Source organism: Megalobrama amblycephala, linkage group LG20 (assembly GCF_018812025.1).
Source record: "Megalobrama amblycephala isolate DHTTF-2021 linkage group LG20, ASM1881202v1, whole genome shotgun sequence".
NCBI classification, from domain to species: Eukaryota; Metazoa; Chordata; class Actinopteri; order Cypriniformes; family Xenocyprididae; genus Megalobrama; species Megalobrama amblycephala.
The window spans coordinates 6,925,971-6,951,656 of NC_063063.1; the positions used below are offsets into that span (position 1 = coordinate 6,925,971).

General features: G+C 36.6%; 1 protein-coding gene across 1 annotated transcript in view; it reads right to left on the bottom strand.

The window, feature by feature from the left end:
• LOC125255081 (ankyrin-3-like) overlaps nucleotides 1-21,668 on the bottom strand; it is a 166,327-nt gene extending 144,659 nt beyond the window's left edge. Inside the window, exon 1 of the mRNA XM_048170037.1 lies at nucleotides 21,544-21,668. Within this exon, the coding sequence (XP_048025994.1) occupies nucleotides 21,544-21,614 (71 nt within the window). The 5' untranslated portion in view covers nucleotides 21,615-21,668. The remainder of the gene's footprint in view (nucleotides 1-21,543) is intronic.
• Nucleotides 21,669-25,686: the final 4,018 nt, after the last annotated feature.

A 25,686-nucleotide genomic window follows, 5' to 3' on the forward strand; every position in this document is an offset into this window, starting at 1 on the left:
ATAATTGTTGAAGAAAATAATGGCTTTATTGTTGACCAGCACTCTTTCGCTGTACAATAGACTATTCTGAAAGGAAAAGAAATGTGACACCATGTTTGAGTTTCCACAATGATGTGATACTGAGCTCCTCAGTTCAGCCATTACTTAACACATGACCTCACAATGTACAGTAAGCTCTGACATCAGAGGTGACAGCAAGTAATTGAACATTTCTAATGTTGTTGATGATGTCACTGTGATGACAAAAAAACATCTGTTATCCATAAACGTGTCCTTGAAAAACACACACACACAATCTTGCTGGGTTTTCATGTTTTATGGGGACATTCCATAGACATGATGATTTTTATACTGTACAAACTGTATATTCTTCCCCCTAACCCAAATCCCCCCCAAACCTAGCCATCACAGAAAAGTTTCTGCATTTTTTACATTTTCAAAAAACATCAAAACACAGCATGATTTATAAGCCGTTTTCCTTATGGGGATCAAAAAATGTCCCCACAAGGACAAGGATTACAGATATTTCCATCTTTGTGGGGATATTTTGTCCCCATAATGTAGTGTTTAACTGAACCACACACACACACACACACACACACACACACACACACACACACACACACACACACACACACACACACACACACACACACACACTCACTCAGTAATCCTGTCTGATATATATTAAGGCCACACATACTCCACAGGGTTTATATAATTTGGACAAAATCAATTAGATTATTAAAAGAAAAGCAAATTCCTCACTGGAGGTGTGTCTGGTAAGTAATGTGCCTTCTAGCCATGTACTCATATGACTGTACATGTAGGCTCAACTCCAGAACGCACCTCTGTCTCCTGAGGTCACATCAACCACAGCTGTGTCATGCCTTTGGCTTTCACTATCAACACTCTAATCTGCTTATTATGGCCACACCTCTGAGGCCTGGCCGGCTCACACTGAAGCATGAAGATTTATGGGAAAGGAGATTAGACGTGACAATTGGAAAGTTATATAGCACACACTTTTCGGCACTTCAAAGCGTCTGGCCATTTTTGCAAGTTTCTTTCTAGGCTAACTTTGTGGCTGTCACACAAAACTGTCTACAGGAAGCATTGCATAATACTTTCCCATCATTTGGCTACTAATAAAGACATATTAGTTACTGATAACTACATAATACAAAAATACTTCTGCATTGACCATTCCAAGAAAACTGAAACTAAAATATAACAAAAAAAAATTATCTATTTGTGTGAAATGTTACTGTCACATGTGTGGTTGTAGCAGAGATGAAACGTTCACGGACTTCAACAAAACTAGGTATTTAATGACAAACCATAAAGATACAGGATTACACACACTTAGAATAACATTAACAACGGACAGGGAGTGCAAGGAGTCAGTCCAACTTAAAGGGAGTGCAAATGACAATAAACAGGTGCAGGGAATCCAGGAGAAGCGGGAAGGCTGACGAGGGAAGTGAGTTCAGGTGTGTAGACAAAGAGGAAACTGGGAACTGGAGTCCGGGAAAGGCGTGGTTGTAACAGTTACTGAACATTTGATATTTATTTTGTCATTAGGGGAAAAATCCTTGTAATGCACAAACAGCAGGTATTTTATATTTAAATAAGCAGCAATTAATATAAAGGATTATGATTTTATGTGCACTTATCTTAAATGCTAATTACTAACAATGGTACTGATTGTCAAATGGTTTGATAGCCAAACTTTTACTGAATATTAATTTTACATCATGTATCCAAACAATGTGTATTATGGGCATTAAAAAGTCTGATCTAGGCCAAAATGTAATCAATTAAATCATTTTTATTATATATAATATAATATAATATAAATATAATAATCAAATGTAAAAAAAATAAATAAATAAAATAAAATAAAATAAAATACTTTTTTTAAATTAAGCTGTAAATCACACAAGTAGAGTTCATGATTGTATTTACGAGCTGAGTGCACATTAATATTGCCACAATGTTGTAATTACCAGTTGGAGACTCCAACATTCTAAGCTGTTAATGTAAATTAAAGCCTCACTGTAAGAAAATTAGTCTTGGTCATAATTCAGTTTTAACTGCATGTGAATGTTGACTGTATTAGTTTGCATTAGTTTGATAGAGAATTGCGATAAAACTTGAGCAGCAAAACTATATTTCTGAACAAGAATCACTTCATCACAATGTCCAAATATGCTGTATATTATAATTATAGTGTCACAGCGAAGGTTATTAGGTTTTAGGTTATAACAATACACTATTTCTCAAACCTTAGTTTTCAAATCTTATGAATTAAAGTGTTAGTTCACCCAAAAAAGAAAATTCTGTCATTAATTACTCACCCTTGTGTCATTCCACACCTGTAAGATCTTCGTTCATCTTCGGAACACAAATTAAGATTTTTTTTTTTTTTTTAAATATAATGGCTCAGTGAGGCCTACATTGACAAAAAGATAATTAACACTTTCAATGCCCAGAAAGCTACTAAAGACATATTTAAAACAGTTCATGTGACTACAGTGGTTCAACCTTAATGTTATGAAGCGACAAGAATACTTTTTGTGTGCCAAAAAACGAAATAACTTTTTTCAACAATCAAACTGCCAAAGTTAGCTTCGAAGCTTCATGAAGCAGTGTTTTGAAATCGCCCATCACTAGATATTGTTCACTAAAGTCACTATTTTGTTTTCTTTGGCCATTGTAGTCACATGAACTGTTTTAAATATGTTTTTAGTACCTTTCTGGGCGTTTGAAAGTCTAAATTAACTTGCTGCCAATGGAGGCCTCACGAGCCATTGGATTTGATCAAAAATATCTTAAATTGTGTTCTGAAGATGAACAAAGGTCTTACGGGTGTGGAACGACATGAGGGTGAGTAATTAAAGACAGAACTTTTTTTAGTTCTTTTTTAGTAAAAAAAAATTTTTACTAGTTAGACATTTCTTGATGCCTGGACATACCAACATGCTAATAATCCAAAGTACAAATGCATCAACACACTGGTTGTATTTGATATATTTGTGTTGTGAATTCCACTGAAAGTAGGCATGTGCATTGGCCGTCAGGCTGTGAGCTCCATGCACTTGAGGTATGAGGACGCTGCTGTGTCATTAACACACATCTGCCAGTAAAACTCCTCCTTATTCTGCCTGCATGAACCTGCCCTTGCCAGCATTCCCCGTGATCAAAGTCAACATTATGGATGAAGACTTTCTGGAAGAATGATAATGTAAATATAACATTTATATCCAAAACCACTGTACAATAGAAACATAATTTGTAGACTTATGAAAACAAACGGTACTCAACTGAATGAAATTGTTTTGATCTGTTATCTGAGGGGTTGCATAAGTGCTTGTGTTGCTGATGAATTTATATAATACACTTATCAAAGCTGGCATTCGACTTATTAGTACTGGCTAACTGCACTGCAGAGTGCACGACTTACGTGGGAAATTCAAGTAGAAAACGATGACATCAGCTCTCCATTGCCATGAATATGTCAATCAATCAACAGAATAACCTCTCTATGTTCTTGGCAGATACAAAGACTCTTGTAAAGAGAACAAACCTTGTGAGGCAAATTTGATAGTAGCGACGCATTAGCAGTATTTAAGCACAAAACGATGAAATGAAAAGTATCACCAAATCTAAAAAAAAATAGTTTGAAATAACTATCAATTCAGTTCGTTATAATATATGTAGGTGACAAACTTCTTCTATTTATGTGACTCTACAATAACAGTTAATATAACATTTCAAATGGTATTTCAAATGGTACCATTTTTGAGAGCTGAATAGAAACAATATGTCTGGTCTTAAAGGTACAGTAAGTGATTTCAGAGAAACACTGTTAATATTTGAAAATGACACCTAAACAACCCTACCCTCCCTTCATTGCTCCGCCCCCAAAATAACAAACATGCTATGCAACACAGGCAACAACTGGTGTATTAGACAGCTCGTGCAAGTATGGATGAATGAGCTGTGATTCATCGACAACAACAGCATACAGAAATAAGTTAATGCAGCCTCTTATTTACATGAGGTAAGCATAAAGCTCAGTGGTTTATATTTTTAATGTATACAATTGTATAGTGCTGCAACAACTAATCGATAATGAAAATCATCGACAATGAATGCCATTATCGATTAGTCGTGTCTGCCCACAGTGCACGGAAAACTTCCGCCAGTCACGTCAAATTACAGCACTGAATAACACATTTCTATGGACAAAATGCATCTAAAAATAGTGAAGGAAACAGAATGTGCTGCTGTGAGAAAGGTATGTGATCCAAGCTGCCCAAAACATGAGAATATTTTATTTTAAGCTTCAAGCTAATACATTAGCGTAATGTTTAACACGGCTTGCTCTGTCAGGCGCTTTGACAGATGCGTGTGCTGTTTGTTGTGTTATATGTTTCCTCAGTGCAACACTTTAATTTTACGGTTATGTCCTTATATGTAAGTGTTACAAATTCATGCCAGTATTTCCATTTTGCATGAAGGTTCATCCTGACAGTCTGCATTAAACTTCAGACTTTACTGAATGAGCGCCGGCACGCACATGTGCGTCAAACAGACAGGACGCATTGAACGATTAAAACAATTAAAATTCAGTGCAAAAATATTCACTTTGCTGAAATATCTGTTGTTAGACATTAAATGTATGTTTAAAAGTAAACATGTAATTCAAGTATTTTATGAGAGTGGTAACGATAAAGGGATAACACCATGTAATTGAATATAAATTTAAGATGTTTAGAAATGAGAGTGAATGTGTGCGTTCATGCTGAACATTCCTCTTATCTGTTAACACTGAGTTTGTGTTTTTGTTTTTCTTTGATTATCTTTATTACTATCTTAATTTTTAATGTAGGGATTTAAACTGTCCCTTTGCTTTATAGCTCTTTTGCTTATAGCATAGATATATTCATTATGTTTTCATAAGCATTCAGTTGGTATTTTTGTTTGAAGGACAGCTTTGGACATGATGTGGAATAGTGCGTTTTGTCAATCTAATAAATAAAATAATTGATTAATCGAAGAAATAACCAGCCAACTAATTGATTATCTAAATAATCGTTATAGTTGTAGCCCTACAACTGTATATAATACATATTTTAAAGGTGCAATGTGTACATTTTAGGAGGATCTATTGAAAGAAATGCAATATAATATACATAACTATGTTTTGAGTGGTGTATAAAGACCTTACATAATGAACCGTTATGTTTTTATTACATTAGAATGAGACATTTCTATCTACATACACCGCGGGACGGGTCCCATTACGTTAAGTCGCCATTTTGCGCCGACATGTTTCTACAGTAGCCCTAAATGGACAAACTGCTCTAGTGTGTTTGATTAACTCTCTACTCTCTGCTGTCTCAGACGACGACATATTTGTCCTGCTTCTCTATATTACAATTTGCAACCTCACTGCTAGATGCCGCTAAAATTTACACACTGCACCTATAAAATTGTATTGCACACCTGTTGCTGCCAATAAATACCCATTTTAAATGTTATGTGCTTTATTTCTCTTTCTCCTTTTTGTTCTTTACAGGTTCCATTCGCTGTGGTGGAGCAGTGATTAAATATTCTTGTACTTTCCAACATTTCCATTAGCTCAGCACTAATCATATGCAATTGGCAAAAAGAATTTCAACTGTGAATTTTCTATGGATCTTTTCTTGTAAACTCAGAGATGTGGAATCGGACAGCAATTAAATTACCGCACGCCCTTGTCAAAGAACAGTAGGTAATTCGGTCTGGGATTTTTATAGGGGTGGTGGGAGAAAACACTCACATTCTGGATTCGGATGTCAATAAAATCACAGACTAGCCCCTGTAAATGTTGAAAATACCTTAGGTCCCCATGAGAAACAATTACTGTCTGAATAATGCTATTGTTAAATAAAATAATTTTAAAATATTATTATTAATTAATTTTAAAAATATTATTATTATTATTATTATTACATTGTGCAGGAACAACAAATTGGTCTAAAAAAAAATAAAAAATTAACGGTGTTGCTTTCACCCTATGAATTACATACACGTAAATCACCAAATCAGAATGAAAACATGCTTCAAAGATGATCTAAGCAGACATGCCAAACTGCCTTCCACTCCACAAGCACAAGCCCTGATCCTGCTCTTTATGAGACTGCAGGCACAACAGAACCCATCATGTCACAGACACACTGGCTGTCAGATCTGCTCTCATCCCAGACCTCCTGTGCCAGCCGGATTGTTCCTGCTGACAGGAATGCTGATTAGTGTAAATAAGTGCTAAAGACTCTGAGCTGGGTGACGGGACTCTCTTCAGCTCAAATAAGATCAGATCACAACCTTAGATACCTGAGCTTGCTTGTCTTGGGAGCAGAGAAGTGTTTAACAGTGTGTGTGATTGTGAGCGTGTTACAGGATTACACAACTATAGTGAGTGATACTTCCAGGTCAAGTCCTTCCTTTTACACAGAAAAGACCAAACAGAAAGGACAAATAAGAGAGTTTGCTTTCAGGACAAACAGGATTCCAGCTCACGAACCAGCAATGGGAAGCAGGCACATGAAAAGCTGTTGATCCTGGACACAATAAAGCCACATACATACACACATCAGCTTTAACGTGAGTTATAAAGTTACTGTTGCAGCAGTACTCAAGCTGGCAACAGAGTTACCCACAAATATCTGTGCAATTAAACTGGATAAATTTAGGTAGATGTTTTAAAGACATAACATATCAAAACTTCAATTAACATGCTCAGCAAAATTCAAGTTTGATTCAGTTTCCAGACTGATACAGTGTGTGCTGCAGAGGAAAATTTATAAATAAATCTTTTAAATAAGATATCAGCATATTTGCCCAATAGAATATTACAGAATTTTGAAAACTTTGCTCATGATTGCTCATGAACTGACAGGCCGATGCCATAAGAACATGCACAGTCCCAATTTTTCCACTAGCGACTGTCCTTATCTGTGACATTAAAGAGGACCTATTATGGTTTTTTTTTACATTTTCAACTTTCTTTAGTGTGAAATGTTGCCATTTGAGCATTAAAAATTTCTGCAAAGTTACAAGACACAAAGTCACTCCAAAGGGAGTTATTTTCTATATCAGTGCACACTGTTTCTGAACTCCCTGAAACGTTTTCTACGAACACACCATAATATTCGTCATTTAAATAATTCCCGCCCAAGGCATATGGAAAAAAAGGGACAAGGCCTGGTTGAGTTGCATTAGTAGTGTGTTGAAACTGGCGGTTATGGTAAGGGGCGTAACATTTCCCAAACACGCTCAAAGCCGTTGACCTATCACAACACACTAGTGTTGTCAAAAATATCGATATTTCGATAAATATCGATACTGAAATATCTGAACGGTACCAATACTAATTTCCCGAAGTATCGATACTAGCCGCGCTTTCACTTTCACTTCTCTCCAAAGGCGCGTTGACGACCACCACATGCGCACGCGCACTCGCACTCGTCTCATTCGCTCTGGTTAGCAAAAGTGAAGTGAATGGAAAGATGGCGAGTGCACCGCCCGCGCGACCAGCTTTGGTTGATAAGGAACACAGCAGGAGTGCTATCTGGAAATATTTTGCATATGAGGCAAATGAACATGGAAAGCCGAAGGACACAAGCAAGCCAATATGCAAGAGATGCTACAGAACAGTGCTAACAAAAGGCGCTAACACCACTAATATAGCAAAGCACCTGAGAGACCGACACCCGGATCTGTATAAAGAATTTCTCGAGGTTGGTATTATTATTATACATTACTGACACACTATCCTCCAATTTGATACTGTTAAGAGCTTTGACACAATCTGTATTGTTAAAAGCACTATATAAATAAAGGTGACTTGACGACTTCATGTCGATCCAGTGAGCACTGTTTTCGCGTGTGATGCACGCACGTTTGCGTTTAAATCTGTTCATCAAATAACGTTAATGTATTAACCAGCTTTTATGACCGACGAGCAATGCATTTGTTACAGTATATTTTAATCTTTGATAACATTATTTATTAGGTAATAAAAATATAACGGATCATGTTAGCTCTGGTCCAATGAAAAAATATTAACAAATAGAACTTTGGATTTTAATTAGTACATGAATGAGTTTTCAGTATATGAAAAGATGCCTGAAATCAGTGCAGGAGAGGACCCACTCACATGGTGGAGGACAGATGAGACAACTTTACCTCACCTTGCCCAGTTTGCTAAGAAGTATCTGTGTATCTCTGCTTCAAGTTCAGCTTCAGAGCGTGTATTTAGTACATCAGGGCTCATTTGCAGTGCAAGAAGGGCACGACTTACAGAGGAGCACATTGACATGCTGGTGTTCCTAGCTCAAAATCTGAAAGTTGCATAACAACTGTAGGATACAGTAATGGGTGTCAATCTCACTCACCTCTGTAGAGAAAATCTGCATAAAACTGCAGCAACAGATTCCATTTAATTATTTTGTTTACTAATTTGATACTTGATGCATAAGATTGCACTGATTTTGTTTTTGCTTGAAGTTTAAGTATCTTTTGTTGACATTGTGATTTGATTTTACTTGGAAATACAAAAGATTGCACTTTTTTTTTTTACTTGCACTTTATTGGTTTTTGAATGTAATGCAATCTGAGGCTTTTTGAACAAGTGCACTACCTCAGGACAGTTTTGTTAATGTAAAATATATGTTCTAGACTTGTTATATTTAGCTTTAAATAAAAAAATAACCCCCTTAATATTGTGGCAGTTTTTTTCTCCGTGGTATCGAAAATGGTATCGAATATCGATATTTTTCAAGGTATCGTATCGAAGTTAGAAATTCTAGTATCGTGACAGCACTACAACACACTGGTCCAGCCGTCCAATCAGAGCACATTGTGTTTTTCAGATGGATGGGCTTCATAGGCCACATTCACACAGCAGCAGAATATGGTTGTCAGTCCTGTATTTGAGTCCTTAATACAGTTACGTTCACACACAGTACGGTTATTTACGGGTATGACAACCGCATTTTATAACCAAACTCACACCCATAAATTTTCAGGACTCACAACCGCATTCTCTGAATTTTTTGCGCTGTGTGAATGGAACCGCACTGGACAACTAGTTGTCTGTCACGTCATACAGTGCAAGAGAGCCGGTGTTTTGTGTGTGGTTTTGCTTTCAGTAATTTACAGCGACAGAGATATGAGCTGTGCGTCATCTTAAGGTGTTAGATCCAAACACTGTTTTCCACCGGAGCAGCTCCCGTCAGTTTTGTGTTTCTTTTCCAAATTCAAATGCTGTGTCATGCGCGAGACAAAGGACATGACACGCGAGTGCAACGGTTAAACACTCCGGCTATCGCGTGTTTACATGCTGCTGTTGGTTAATGAAGTTTGAATTGATACACTCGCGGTTCAATTGGTCTCTTGTCATGTCAAAAGTGATGAGATTTTTCAGTTTTATGGACGTCGCCATCTTTAATATTACGTTGGTCACTGTCGTTATGGTTACTAGTTAAAGAATACGGGCTTGACTCTGGTTGCACGTTCATACAGACAGTGTTCCAGACGCTACTGTAAGTTGCTGTGTGAACGGGATATTTCGAGACTCACACCTGTAAGTAAATGCGGTTGTCAATCCCAAAAATTGACAGTGTGAACGTGGCCATAGAGACTGGAACTAAACAGAGCATTACTGACAGACTGGAAAGAGAGGTGCTGCAACAATGTAAAATATGTGAAAAATAATGGTTTTTGAACATTCAAGCATAAAAACCTATTCTAGTAGAGCCCAAAAACAAAGCCCAAATACACTGATTCATTGTGCTCCGATGCTTCCTGAAGCAGTTTTTTGAAATCGGCCATCACTAAATAAGTCGTTATTTTGTTTTTTTTGGCGCTCCAAAAATATTCTTGTCGCTTTATAATATTAATATTGAACCACTGTACTCACATGAACTGATTTAGATGTGTTTTTAGTACATGTATGGATCTTGAGAGAGGAAACGTCATTGCTCCCTATGGAGGCCTCACGGAGCCATCGGATTTCAACTAAAATATCTTAATTTGTGTTCCGAAGATTAACGAAGGTCTTATGGGTGTGGAACGGAATGAGGGTAAGTAATAAATGACAGAATTTTCATTTTTGGGTGAACTAACCCTTTAATACTTCCCCCTTAAAAACATACTACAGCGTGTGTAGCCACGTGACTCCGCCTTGTCCAGTCTGCGGCATGGAATCAACACAGAGGTGAACGCCGAGTCAACACTGACGGAGTGCGAGCAGTGAGCTTTGCGTCTTCACTAAACTTTGTCAGTTGTAACGTTATGTGTTTTACAGTTTGCCAGTTTGGACATTCAAGCGATTAGACGATCGGATGTGTATTATTATATCGAGCTACCGTGCTCGCGCAGCTGCATTGTGGCATGAACACACATACAAACAGCAGCTTTGAAGATCGTGCACACAGAGGAACGCAGAAACTACTGTCCTCTGTCCTGTGATTTATTACTAAAGTAGCTTAGAAACTCAAAAGTTATTATAGCATATATTTTTCTACTTTTGAAGTAACCATTTAACCACAGCTTCACAATTAATAGACTAATTCACACACACAATCGCTCTCATTAGGTACTGGTACTTTGCTAATTTATTTATATACAAAATAATTTATAATTCGTTCATTAATCATAATCGAGGTAAAATGTTCAATTAATCAAGGTTTTGATTTTAGGTCATAATCATCCACTGTACTAAAGGTGGTATTTTCCTGCTGTACACCCTGTCCAACTGTTTATACCATTTATCCAAAGCAGTTGTATGTTTACAAAACAATTTATCCAATTTCTTTTGCGCCTCTTGGTTTTTCAAGTGTGAGAAAAATGAGAAATCAGGAGGCATCAACAGCACTTTGACTGTGCTGTCATAATCTGTGGCTGTCTTGAGGAATGATGCAACCATTATTACAACCTAGAGCAGGTTATGACAGAAACACATTCCACAAAAGGTGTTTTTACTTATGTTGTTTACATAGAAATCATCTATGAGAAGAACCCTTGTCTGTTTGCTATATGTGGCAATCAGTTTGTAATTAGCCAAACGTTTGAGCCATCCTAAAGTGAGATTATATCAGTTATCAGATGTCATGCAAACACTTTCTTTATGGATGTTGAAAGACAAATTAGAAACAGGTATACATTCACAAGACCCAGGGCATGTCAAGAATTTCCTTAAGGCTTTTGTTTGAAAAAATGATGCAACTTTTTTTTAAATAAACTTTAACCTTGTCACCTGGAAGAAATTAGTTACAGCATCAGTTCACTGCATATCTAATGGCAGCATTTTCATTATGGAACAGGGGATTTGGAAGATAATTCATGTAACAAAAATGTAAATCCCAAATTTAAAAAACTGCATTTTCAGATATTGCCTTCTTTGTGAAATAAATTATGAATATAATTTATCACAAAATAATAGTTAGGTTTTCTTTTTTTTTTTTTTTTGCAAAAACGTGTGGAGAGATCAAGAAAATCATTACATATTTGCAAAGATAATTTAATGCAAACATGAAACATCTGTAATCTGACACATTTCTTAGTGAAACAAGGCCAGGACTTAATTTCATCCATTGAGAATCGACTGGATCATGAAATTACATGACATGGGCAATACATGACAGAATAGAGCCAGGTGGTTAAAGGTAAGTTGAAGACAAATATGAAGACAATATTCTGATTTCACACTGACTTTAAAGGGGTGGTTGATTATGATTTCACTTTTTAAAGGTCCCGTTGTTCGTGGTTTTTTGAAGCTCTGATTGTGTTTATAGTGTGCAATGTACTGTAACATGTGTTCATGTTTCGCGTGCAAAAAAAACACAGTATTTTTCACATAATTTACTTATCTGTATACCGCTGTTTCCACTGTCATAAAAATGGGCTGATGACTTCCTTGTTCTATGAAGTCCCTCCTTCAGAAATACGTAACGAGTTCTGATTGTGCCAGCGGTTCCTGTGTTGTGATTCGACAGCAGCTTAGCTTACCGGTTGTGGTCCATAAACAACGCCTTCTCCAGACAAAGAGGGAACTGCTCCATCTTTCAAGAATAATCTTTGTGCGAATCCGGCATTAAACTGATTGAGATTGAGGAAGCTGTCCTCAGCAAAATGTGCTGCACATAGTTTTACATGTGGATTATAATTTTCAGGAACCGAGTTAAACATAAATTGTAACCATTGATCTCTAAGTACAGCGTCCCTGGGAAGGCCAAACAAAGGTGATTGGACTGCGGGATGAAAATAACAGTGTTTCGACGACATGGCGACAAACACACTTTACAAACGCAACTCTTGCTCTTCTCCGTGGGAGCGCAACAAGACCACGCCCCCTTTTTTTGTGTATTCCTGTGGGCGGAGGTTAGTCAAAAAACTGTTTTAGTGACGTCATTAAAGAAGGAAGTAGAGGGATGTAGTCCAAACTGGCCGTTCGATGTAGGCGACTTCTGTTAAATAAAATATCTTGCTTGGCATTGAACTTTGAGCTTTAAAATTTTACAGATTTTATTTATACTCTAACAACAATATTACACACTAACTAAAGTTTGAAACATGTGATCACGAAGAACGGGACCTTTAAACTTTAGTTAGTGTGTAATGTTGCTGTTATAGCATAAACAACAAGTTACGACACTCAAAGTTCAGGGAGATATTTTCTTTTAAAGAATTTTCTGTTTAAGGACTACAACAAACAGCTGGTAGGGACTACAACGATCTTCTTCCCGGGTTAGTGACTAACCCTAAAATTTACATAAACCCCACCCCCAAGAACACGCAACAAAGGGGGTGAGGCCATGTTGGGCTGCTTTAGAGAAGAGGAAGAGTTGTTGTCGTAGAGTGTTGTTGCCATGTCATCATTTTATGCCAGACTGCTCTACAAACAAGGGGTCAATTCAACGCTGGATTTGCACAAAAGATTAACATGACGGCACATGCTAGTCAATGAGCTGAATCAACTCCACGGGAACTACATAAATTTATCCACTAACCATTCAGAAATGTCCAGTTTCATTCTAAAAGTTACTTCTTCCTAAATCTCTCCATCAGTGTCCGACTCCGGTTTGAACAATGTAAGGCTGAACACCCTTACTGACAATCATCATTTTGGCTGCATGAGATTCTCCAGCTTTGTTGTTGTTGAGCAATCGAAGCACGAGCAGTTAAAGTGCTGCCCTCTTCTGGAAAGCAGGCCAGGGGCAGCAGCTCATTTGCATTTAAAGGGACACACACACAAACACGTGTTTTTGCTCACATCCAAATAGGAGCAAATTATAATAATTTGACAAACTATAATAAATGATCTGTGGGGTATTTCCAGTTGAAACTTCACAGACACATTCTGGGGACACCAGAGATGTATATTACATAAAGGGGCATAATTGGTCCCCTTTAAAGTCTCAGCGGGCTCTTCAAGTCAGTAATTTAGGTGTCAGGGGTTCAGCTGACAAAGGTGAGGTTAGGAGCCTCTGGCCAAGTAAACAACATCAGCTAAAATATGCAGTTATTCCAAAATATCTACAGTACAGCCAGAGTGTGCATTACACCTATGATCAATGATCTGCATGACAACAACCTTTAGCTATACTCTAGTTCTATACTATACTATATTTAACATAAGCTTATTGGTTAATTAAACCAAACAGCTGTCTAAGAGAATGTGGGGTCAACATTACACATTTACCCACTATGAGTGTGAGAAACCAAATTGCACAATACATATCATATATAATCAGTAAAGACTATCTGTGATATTTGCAGATGCTATGAGCCTAAATGTCAGCAGGCCTTCACAACATTTAAATGCTTTCTTGAATGCCCGGGGCACACTATGGAAGACAGTCCCCATGGTAACCAACACAACAGCCTGATTTCTCCATGGCAACCAAAGCACCATAGGGATATAAATGTGAGCAGAAAACAGAAAACTAAAGAACAAAGACTATTTGTGTCAGACACTTCCACTATCAAACATTCAAACAAATCTGACAAATTTCTGTTGACTCTAGACAAATAACTGAAATATATCAGTATTTATTTTTCCAACTATGGTGGTAAATGGGAGGCGAGATCTGTTTGGTTACTGACATTCTTCCAAATATCTTCCTTTGTGTTCAGCAGAACAAGGAAATTCATAAAGGTTTGGAACTACTTGAATAAATGAGTAAATGATGACACAATTTTCATTTCTGGGTAAATTATCCCTTTAAAGGCGAAGTGCGTCATTTCTGTGGCATCAAATGGAATTGCAATTTGAGTGGCACGACTGAACTGGGAGCAAAAACACTATAACAAAGTACTTTGTGAGGCCACAGTACGTGAAGATTATTTTCCAAATGATTGATATCCCTTTTCCATCTTCATGTTAATGCATATTTTGAGTATTTTCAAAATACACTATCACAGCTGTTCCACACTGGCTGTAGAAACTAACAGGACCACAGAGTTACTGTGCAAACAGTCAGGCCCACTTACCGTGAGAGCAGAAGGGAAAAAAACAAAGACAACTAAACAGGAAACCGTATAAGAGACATACAGCTTAACTCACAGTTCCCTCACATAAATAACAACCACAACTCAGAAAGAAGTCAAATGTGGCACATCAGCGCCTAAAGAACTGCAGATATAAACATCATTCAGAATGGCTGCTCTTTCTCTTCTAGAATTTATAGTCTCTGCACTTGGCCCATTTCCTCATGGATGGCACAAAAGACATTTTTTAGCCACTCAAATGGTTGCATAGCAAAAGTCTAAAAAGTGTCATGGCACTATGGTCCTCCAGACAGTTTACCACCTTATATCATACTTTCCCCTGAGAGACGTTGTTTAGTTGTTATGTAATTTGTTTGTAACGTACTAAATGGTGCACAACACCTGGACCAACTGCAGGACACACTGACTGAGAGAATACAACAACAGATTCATAAGAGACTTGACATGTAGGGCTTGGAATCCACATATCCTTTCATGCAACTGTTATTTTTCCTGAATATTTAAATTAGGATGAGTTGCGGCTTGTGTGGATCATTGTTACTGCACTGCCACAACACTGGGACAACATTTCATGTACATGTATTGCTTCTTATAAACAAACACAAAAATACTTATAATTATTGAAAGCAATTTCTGAGAGTGATTACTTCACTTGCTAAAAATACCACGTGAAGACCTCCCTGTGACCAGTGCTGTGAACTGTAGCATTAGTTTTGAAAAACTTTTATATGAGATTGAATAACATTTTTAAACTTTATGATACATATGGTGTAACCATCAAGTAAAAAGTAATAACATATTTTCCATACACCTTGAATATGTGAGTCTTTAAAGAGGACCAATTATGCTTTTTAACTTTTTCAACTTTCTTTAGTGTTGCTGTTTGAGCATGGTCTGCAAAATTACAAAGTACAAAAACACTCCAAAGGGAGTTATTCTCTTTATCAGTAAACTACTCAGTTGTAGTCTTGAGTTTTCCTCCGGGAACGTACACGTCACAATATTCCTCATCTAAATAATTCCTGCCCAAGGCATATGCAAAAAAAATGTAAGGTGTAATGTCTGGTTGGGTTGCTTTAGTAGTGTGTTGAAACTGGAGGATATGGTAAGGGGAGTGACATTTCTGAAACACGCTCAAAGCAGTTGACCAATCACAACACACTGGTCTAGCCGACCAATCAGAGCACACTGCGTTTTTCTGTTGTTGTTGTTGTTGTTGTTAGTTTTAGTACTAGCTTAGCTTATATTAAATTAGGTATATTTTTTGCTTCCAATACAGTTCCTAATTACATGTTTCAAATTAATGATGTTTGTGTGTACTTAGCATGACAATTTACTAAAAATGTATAATAGTAATATTACACACTATACCACATTGCTATTATTGTGTAAAATTAATATTAAATTACTTTTACAGAACATAGTATTTTGCAACAATCCTTATCCTTATAAAAAACAAAAGATACATTTTTAGGCATGGTTGTGTTTCCAGTTTGTTTTATTAAGCAATACATAGGCATCTCAGGGAGTCGCACCTCATTATATTTTACAACTTTGTCATTCAAATTGTTGGTCAAATTATCTGATATTTTAAGAGACGTATTGACCTTGACGCAGTTAAGGGTCCAAAGGGTCAATGGGCTAAGATATCACTTCCTGTTGTTACAGTTATAAACCAGGGAAGACGAGGAAGACAGGTTCAAGAAAGAATGTAGTTTAATCTTACAGAATAGGCAGGTAACATACAACACGAGTAACATTCAACAATACCGGACGCAAGACTGAGGACAGGGAGGAACTTAAATACACAATACTAATAACTAACAGCTGTGAGTAATCAGTGTCCATGGTGAATGATGAGTGGCGGGAACAGAACACATAGGATCACGTGACAGTCATTGACAACAGGACAAGACGGTGAATGTAACACCTGTTTTATTTATTTTATTTATTTATTTGTTTATTTATTTATTGAATGTTGGTCGTGCCACGTGACTTTGTGAACAAATGTTTTTCAAATATTATTACCAAAGTTTTGCCAAATTATTTACTATGGTTCTCTCTTCAAGAATTTTATTCTTTAATGAGGCTTATTTCTTCATTTTTATTTCTCCTTTCTTCATTTCTTCACTTTTTTGACTTTATGCACAGAAATGAAAAAACATAGAAGAGGAACATAAAAACTCATTATCTACATAAAATTGCATTTCTAATGTACTGTAATATTGAATATGAGTTTTATTACATTAAACATATGAAATACGTGTTATATGTTATTGAAAAGTTGGCTTAGCCTTAAGGCCGTGAATTTTATGAAATAATAATGAAGAATGATTAATGCATGATTGGAATGATTATGCATCTGCATCTGTCACATTCCACCACAGAAACTAAAGAAATCAGGTAATGGTGCAAAGACATCCTGTACAGACAGTAATTCACACAAAGCTCTAATTCTCTATTACAGCGCACTTCTCCTTCATTTTATCATCATTTGATGAATTACTGCTCCCATAATCAATAGAAAATGTGATGTTATTTACAGCAGGCAAATATTGCTGACTACTTTTATTAAGTCACAATCTATTATGAATTTACATAAAAATCAAGTGAGTTTGCAACCATGGTGGAAAAACCATTTTTCAGTCCATGTCTGTTTCAGTATATTCCAATAAAGTTCTTTCTGTCTGCATTAAAGAAACTTAACTCAGCTCCATAAACTTTTATGGATACTATAACAGTGACCCAAGTTAGACACAATAGATTACTAGGGTCCAAAGGTAAACCTCTGCTGTGAAACAATGCTCAGGAAGAATTCTCTGAGCATTCTGGACTTTTCTAGTTGTGTACATTTAGACTTGTGGACATTACGCACATTTAGTTTCAACCTGAGGCTGCTACTGTCTCACATGTCACAGACAGACAATTCACTTTCAGATGCTATGAAAATCACCCATTCTATTGCCATTTATAACATGTTAACAGTCTTTTTTTAAAACAAATGGCTTTCAAAACATTGCAGTGTTTTGTGATTTAATATACCTTCTCAGATGCACTCTCTGTATCTTATGCCAAGAAGCTTTTTTGACACTCTCTTGACAGACTAATATTGCAAAAAAACAACTACTATCTAGTTTCTAGCACACTGCATGTACACTAAGGGTTTGTTCACACTTGGCAGGTTTGGTTAGATTAAAATGAACTCTGAGGTGATTGCTCTGTTGTTAGTGTGGTTCATTTTAATAAGTGTGAACGCTGCCATCCAAACCCTGGTGCACACCAAACAACTTCCAAACAAACTTTGGTGCAGTTCGAGTGCAATATGAATGCAACATAAACCAAAGACATCTAAACAATACAGGATGTGATGTCACAATATGCGCCCCTAAAAAGGACACAGCAGCAACTTTGCCATTACAGGCATCAGAAAAGCCATCTCCTTGCAGCAGATCGTCATTTGTGTGCAACAGAGCACCAGTCCCTTTCACATTTTATATGCTCTTTAAAAATTCTCAGTTGGTAAAAATACCATCATTTGTACACACGATGAGTGCATTTAACCCAGCACACCGCATTGTTTTGAATGTTCACTAAGTTCCGTCACAAAATATATGTCCTATTTTGTATCTTTAGCTTTGGTTTTAAAATTGACAGTGTGAACGCCAAAATGATACTAATGTATGGTTCAGACCAAAATAACTAAGAGATTCGAAATACAAGTATGAACACACCGTAAAGGCATGTTCACACTTGGCAGGTTTGGTTCTATTAAAAGGAACTCTTTTGCAATTGCTGTTAGTGCGGTTCATTTTAATAAGTGTGAATGCTGCCATCCCTGGTGTGCACCAAGCGAAGCGAGATCCCGCTTCCAAATTAACTCTGATACGGTTCGACTGAAATATAAATGCAACAAACCAAAGACATCTAAACAAACATTTAAATGTATACTGTTTAGGAAAAATATTATATTAGCAATAGACAAAATAGAGTGATATTATAAAGACAATAAAATTCTTAGTCCATTTATTAGTCCACTTTAATAAAAAAAAAAAAAATTATTATCTGGAAAACAGCTACTTTTTTAACAAAACTATATATGTAGATTCACTTTTTTGTTTCTCTTACTGTTAAAAACTATTGTTAAAAAAAAATTGGTGACTGAATAAATTTGTTTCTTTAATATAAATTGCTTTGTAAAATTTGATTTTTTGTCTCTCACACGCCTTATAGGTTGACCTGCTCTAAACTAATTATGGCACTTTCAATGATTAAGGTTTATTATGGTCTTCTTTATTAAGGTTTATTATCAAATTATGGTCTGAAACTATTAAAATGGTTTCGAACAGGTTTCCTGATGCAATTATCGCTTTCAGTGGTGCAGAAACTATACACTTCAACTTCGCTTTAATTGACAAGAAGAGACTCGATTGATTTGTCTTGCAAATAAAGATAACAGTTATTTTGCAATATTTTCCATGTCTAATTGACCTATATTTAGAATGAATCTCTAATAGCACCACAGTCAGAATGATAAAGCATAACTCATTCAGAGGACCAGTTTGGACACAGAGGGATTAATCAATCATCATAAGATGTATGAAATGACATTTTGTCTTGATTTTCACAGTACTGCTGGAACAAGATCTCTTGACCAACTGCATGATGCAAAGGTCGGTCAGCTGGGCAGCTGAAGTCATCCGTACCTAAGACACATCATGACATGTAGGGGTGGCCTTTCTTTTTTTACCCCATCGCTCGGGGTCGCCGCTAAAAGAGGGTCTCATTCACCATCTCTGTATCATCACCAGCTGTGTCAGTCAAACAAACCAACAGCCCCAGTGAGTCACGGGCCAGCACTTGTAACGTGTGCATCATCAACGCATCACTGGCTCATTTGTTTGTCTCCAGAAGAAGCCTGGAGAATAGACAACTTGAATGTGCTGAATTCAGATTTCCACTAGGGCCCAGCTGAGCATAATAACTTTGCTGTTGTTGTGGCAGCAACGAAAAGTGGACAAGTGCCAATTGCATAAATGAAAGGCAAATGCACACGACTGAATCATATAAAGCCCAGAAGCCCCTTTAGAGGCAAGCAGGCATTTGTCAGGAATGACAGACAAACTCCTGACCGAGGAACAGACACACTCTGTTGTTTAAACACAGTGATAATCTCCATACATGGAAACAGTAAATGCATGTCGTTCATGCCTCTCTCTAGCTTCACGGACTGGATTTCTCTACCCAACCCACTCCGGACATCTGAATAACCTGTATTTCCTTGTTCCACCTGCCAACACTGTAATAATAAACCATTAACTTTCTACTGCCGCTACAGAAAAAGTCCTTCCCACATATCATACATGTTGTCTGCACAAGTATTCATGATAAACACTATAAACTTATGTGATCCAGTAATCACTAAATAAAAGTTTCAAGCAGGAAACACTAACAAACCACATGTGAATGCAAATTTGGATTTGAATACCAGCCTGCAGTTATGTATTTATTCACCACATCCCGACACTATCAATCAATTCATTTGTCTTGAAAGAAATGAATGCTTTTACTCAACAAGGCAGCATTAAACTGATAACAACAATAAATACATTTATAATGTTACAAAAGTTTTCTATTTCAAATGCATTCATCAAAGAATCATGAAGAAATGCATCACAGTTTGCACAAAAATATTAAGAAGCACAACTGTTTTCAACATTGATAATAAGAAGAAATGTTTCTTGAGCAGCAAATCAGTATATTAGAATGATTTCTGAAGGATCATGTGACACTGAAGACAGGAGCAATGATGCTGAAATTCAGCTTTGATCACAGGAATAAATTACATTTTAAAATATATTAAAACAGAAAACATTTATTTCACATTTCCAATAATATCTCACAATATTACTGTTTTTATTGTATTTTTAATCAAATAAATTCAGCCTTGGTGAGCAAAACCTTTAAAAATTGAATGGCAGTGTCCATTTTTTTATGTCAATGTACCTAACAAAACTTTTTTTTTTTTTTTTTTTTACTTGGTAACATTTTATTAATAACTTTCATTAATAACATGAACAGATATTTGTATAAGTAATGATATTTAAGCATTACATAATTACATTCAAATGGACTTTTTATGAAACTTCATATTTGAATGTGCATAATTCTGCATACTTAGTTTGCTAATCAAAATGAATTGATGCATTATTAATGAAAGTGAAAGTGTTGCCTTATTTATTAGTTAGAGTTTACCTTATTGTTAGTAATAACATTATTATTAATAATAAGTAGGCCTACATGATAGAGATTTGAGGGCTCTTTTGACAAAATGCAATATGTAGCACCTATAGTAAAATATCTTAGCAACCAAATAGCAACACACAGAACCACTCTGAATACCTTAGCTAATACGTCAACTATCTAGAACACCCCAGCAGTGCACTGGAAACCACTTCTTAATCAATACTGGTAGAGTTTTAAATGAAAGGACCATTCAGTTCCACAGAAAATTTTAAAAATGAATGATTATTATATGATTATGAGTTCACACACACATGTTGGCCAATATGTTTCGATGTGGTAAAAACATTCTGAAGCAACGGGAAAATCATTCACAGCATGACAACAACATCACTTCAGATCAGAAAACGCGTTCAAAATCGAAACGGTCAACAGCAGGAGAGAGCGCGCGTCAGAGAATTCCCCGCGAAAACGCAAACGCGCTCACCTTTTTAAAAATACACTTCACATTTATTCAGCTCAGCCAAAACTGCATGCTTAGAAACATATTTATTAAGACATTAACCAAACAAAAATATCAAAACTGAACACTCTAGATAACACTCTAGACCGTGACTTTCACAGCTGTCACGCAACCTGAAGTAACAGAAGTACTCATGCCTGCATTAAAATCGCTCTTTTAGTGACAGAAAGTGAGAGGAGAGTGAAGGGAAGAGGTCAGGAGTGATGTCCTCTCACCTGTGCAGGTTCGTTTTCACCTGTGCCGAAGGTGGCCATGTTGAAGTAGATCCTGAAGCAACTGTACACATTGAAAAATCTGCCCCAGTGTGAAGCAACTTCCTGCTCTGTCCATTGGCTCTGTTCCTGAAAAAATATGTATGCCAGCATGCAATAACTCCCAAAAAGTTTCCCGTTACATATAACGAATGCTTTCGACAAACATTTATGGCAATATAATACATGACAGCGTGTTAAAGTTGGCTTTATTTTACTTTATAGTGCACAGAAGGGTGGCTATTGAAGAGCAATAAATAATGTAGGCTAACTAACACTTTAGGGGGAAATACAAAAACATCATTATTGAACACAAGCTTATATCAGTAAACAGTTGTGTATGGAATAAGGCTAAGCCATAGCCTGTTTCCAAATGTGTCTTTCAAAATGTTTATGCTGTTGTGTTGTTGTCGGATTGGGCAGGGCAATAATCCAATATCATCTCAAAAATCAATCTACGGTTGTATTTTTTGCAAGGTTAACAGTTAACTTAAAAAGTAAATACACTTTAGCTTTTCGATTGAAGTGATGGGATTTGAGATAATGTTGCTCTTTAAAGAACACTAGATGGCGCCATTGTTTTATATTTCTACACGGGCATGTCATTGACTATGCTGTATCACTGTACGGGAGACCGGGGCTTGTTGTCACAACTAAGGGATGCATTTATGAGCTCTGGGTTCAATTATAAAGCTTTGGGGTTTTCAAGAGCAGCGGTTTTCTATGTAAAATTCTCATTATGCCATATTTTTAATATCTCTTGGGTAAGCAAGAACACGATGGGGCACATTAGGGTTAACTATTATGAAGGTAGTTTTTATATTGAGGCATTTTGTCACATGTGTTTAGTATGTTGTTGAACAGATTAATTACAAATTCTTTAGGCTAAAATGTTTTTGTTTTGCAGATTTTTCATGAATGATTTTGTCCAGATTTTAACTTACCCAATATGGTCATTCAGGCATGTTGTCACAATTTCAATGAACTCTTTTTTCTTCCTTTGAAAATACTGGTTAAAGGATTAGTCCATGACTTTCTTTCGTCAGTCGAAAAGAAATTAAGGTTTTTCATGAAAACATTCCAGGATTTGTCTCTATATAGTGGATTTCAATGGCCTCCAGACGGCTGAAGGTCAAAATTACAGTTTCAGTGCAGCTTCAAAGGGCTTTAAATGATACCAGACGAGGAATAAGGGTCTTACCTAGCGAAACGATCTGTCATTTTCAAAACAAATACAACTGTATATGCTTTATAAACACAAAATATCGCCTTGAACGTACTTCCGGTTTCTGCATTCTTCAAAACGCTTACGCTGTATGTCCTACACCTTCACTATTCAACTTATGGAAAAAACAAAACTAGTGCCGCGTTCGTTCCGTGACATGGGGGTGAGTATCAGGAAAAGTTTATTAATCCTTTAAATGCTTGATTTCTACACACACACACAAAAAAAACTCCCAACATGAAATAATCAGTGGAGTAAAAACTATGACAACTAACCCCAGCCTTGCCTTTAGTTACATCCAGAAGTAGGCCTAATTAATGTGAGTTTCTGTTTAAATAGTGAGTGTCATAAGACAACTGTCAACATGGTAATATAACTTAAACTTTCAGTAAATATAAAAGTAAAAAGGAAACATTGTTTGGTCAGTGTAGAGTAAATACTAAGACCTCTGAGTCACTATTGGAATTATGTTTGTTCTTGAGGCGAATTGTCTTTAAAATACCAGGAACATGTTCCAGCAATGCAAGACATTCATGGCAGCTCAGTCTTATAAGGTGTTGAATTACAGTGGAGCAGTCTTCATGTCTACAGAGTAACTTAAACCAACCATGACAATCACAGCAATAACAATCACCCTGACTCGCAAACCCCCTGCATATAAAAATGCACTGTAGGCAGTGGCGTACGGGACACCCCCGCAGCCCCCGCGGTGCGTGGGGGCCCCCACCCTATGATGGGCCCCGTCACAGATTCACCTATTTAGGCTAGACTACTTTATAGCCTTTGCTTTTTTTTTAGAACTGAACTGAATTGACTAAAGATGAAAATAAAGCGTCCAACTGAAGCCCAAAAATGCAAGCAGAAGATCATAGAAAATAGTGCTAAATTACCACAAAAGGGGGAAAAATTCATCACTGTTGTTTCCATCGCCGTTTGTAAGGTAGCCAAGACAACAGCAAGCTGTGTTACTGTTAGCGGACGTGTGCCGAGACAAATAAATATGTTCGGTCTTTGCTGAGACATTATTATTGTTATTTATATTATTATATATTGCCCAAACGTATTTACCCCATCGTCAGCTCTGATAATGGTCAGCTACCGGAATGTCTGAAGAAATTTAATAAAAACAGAAAGACGGCTATTGCTTCAGCTTTATTCAAAGGCCGCGGAAACATGGATTCATTTGTTACGCACTTCAATCCATTCTACAACCGACGTTCTTGGATTTTCTTTCTATTTATTAAATAGGCAATTTGATGATGAAACACTGTTTAAAATTAAGATACAATTTCTACAAAACGAAATTCACTTTAAAGAAAGACTTACTATAAAACAAAACTTAATGAAGTGGTCAAACTTATGTCTGACCCCGCTGCATGTCTCCCGACATTGCGCATCCGTCATGCTATTCACTTTTCATAATCAACATAGGTGACATTTAAAAAAAAATAATAATATTAGGCTATAGCCCAATATTTAAATATAAATATGAAACTAAATTGGCTACATTTTTATCCCTCTGGCCGACGATTGCGCCGGCGCGTTCTGATGGATTTTCTCTCATGACAGCTGAAACAACTTAAAACAGGCCTTCCGTCATTTTTGGCGATAGCCTACAGATTAGTGCAAGACTACAAATGGTCTACTTTTTAAAAATTGTATTTTATATTTACGCTCACAATAACAACAACACCTTGTAGGCTACTTTTGTAAAATAGAATAAATAAAAAAACAGGGTGCGCTTTCAGCTGTCTCTCTGCGAGAATCTTTCTGAAACGTCTCAAAAATTAATTTAAACTCGGCGAATAACTGTACCTAAAAGAAAGAAACATCTCCATTCGATAAGAAATGTGTAGGTCTGTGTTAAATAAGAGGCAATCTATCCGCTGGAATGTGTTGTTTCTGAAATCATGGCCAGTGCTCGTTGCGGCTCGTTGCGGCTGTTATCCGTTCTCTTGGCGCTCCTTTGGTTTTAATGAGTAAATCAGCCTAAATATTTATTCCTGCCGGTATTTTAGTCTGCGATATCAAAATCACTAAACATTATATAGGCCTATCATATAGGTTAGGCTATAATATTATTCGATAATAACATAAAATAAATCAATGCAATGATAATTCACCACATGATTCACTGTTAAATCAGTTTTTGTAAACTGTGGGGCAGATGGATTCAGGTGCACAACAAATTTTAACACATGACATCACTGCTTGTGGGAGGGGCCCCATCTCATTCTTTGCGGGGGGCCCTCACAGACTTGCGGTACGCCACTGACTGTAGGCTATCATATTTTCATTAATAATAAAAAAAAATTCTTACTTATTAATATAAAATAAACGTTAATGTTACATCACCCCAGACTGTTAATCATTTATTTACACTAACGTTAGTGTTTCCAAACCCGGGGGATTTACGACGGGTCGCTAAAGATTAGAAGGTTACATGAAGCGGTTATCGGTTTGACGATAAAACCACGATATAATTCCCGACGATTAATATTACAGTTTAATATTTTAATCATCATTAAACCCGTATTTTACAACCAGGACTACCAGGACTTATGGTAAATACTGTAAATAAAGCTAGCAACGTCTCATGCAGGCGCAGAATGCAGCGTTTTGTTTTGTGTGAAAACATGGCGAAAAGAAGTGAGAGGTTTCACAACCTTTACAACCTAGTGAATTAAAGTATGAATGAATTATATGAATGTATCTCTGAAGGGAACTGGCTGCCTTGAGAAAAGTTTCGATGGCATTTTCTTTTCATCTTACCTCCGTGTAAAGCGCAGCGCTTCTTTGTGTACAGCCGTTACCGGGGAAACAGCTCTATTTCTGCTGTTCCTTAAACGCCATCTACTGGCAGAGAGTCGATTTACAACTTC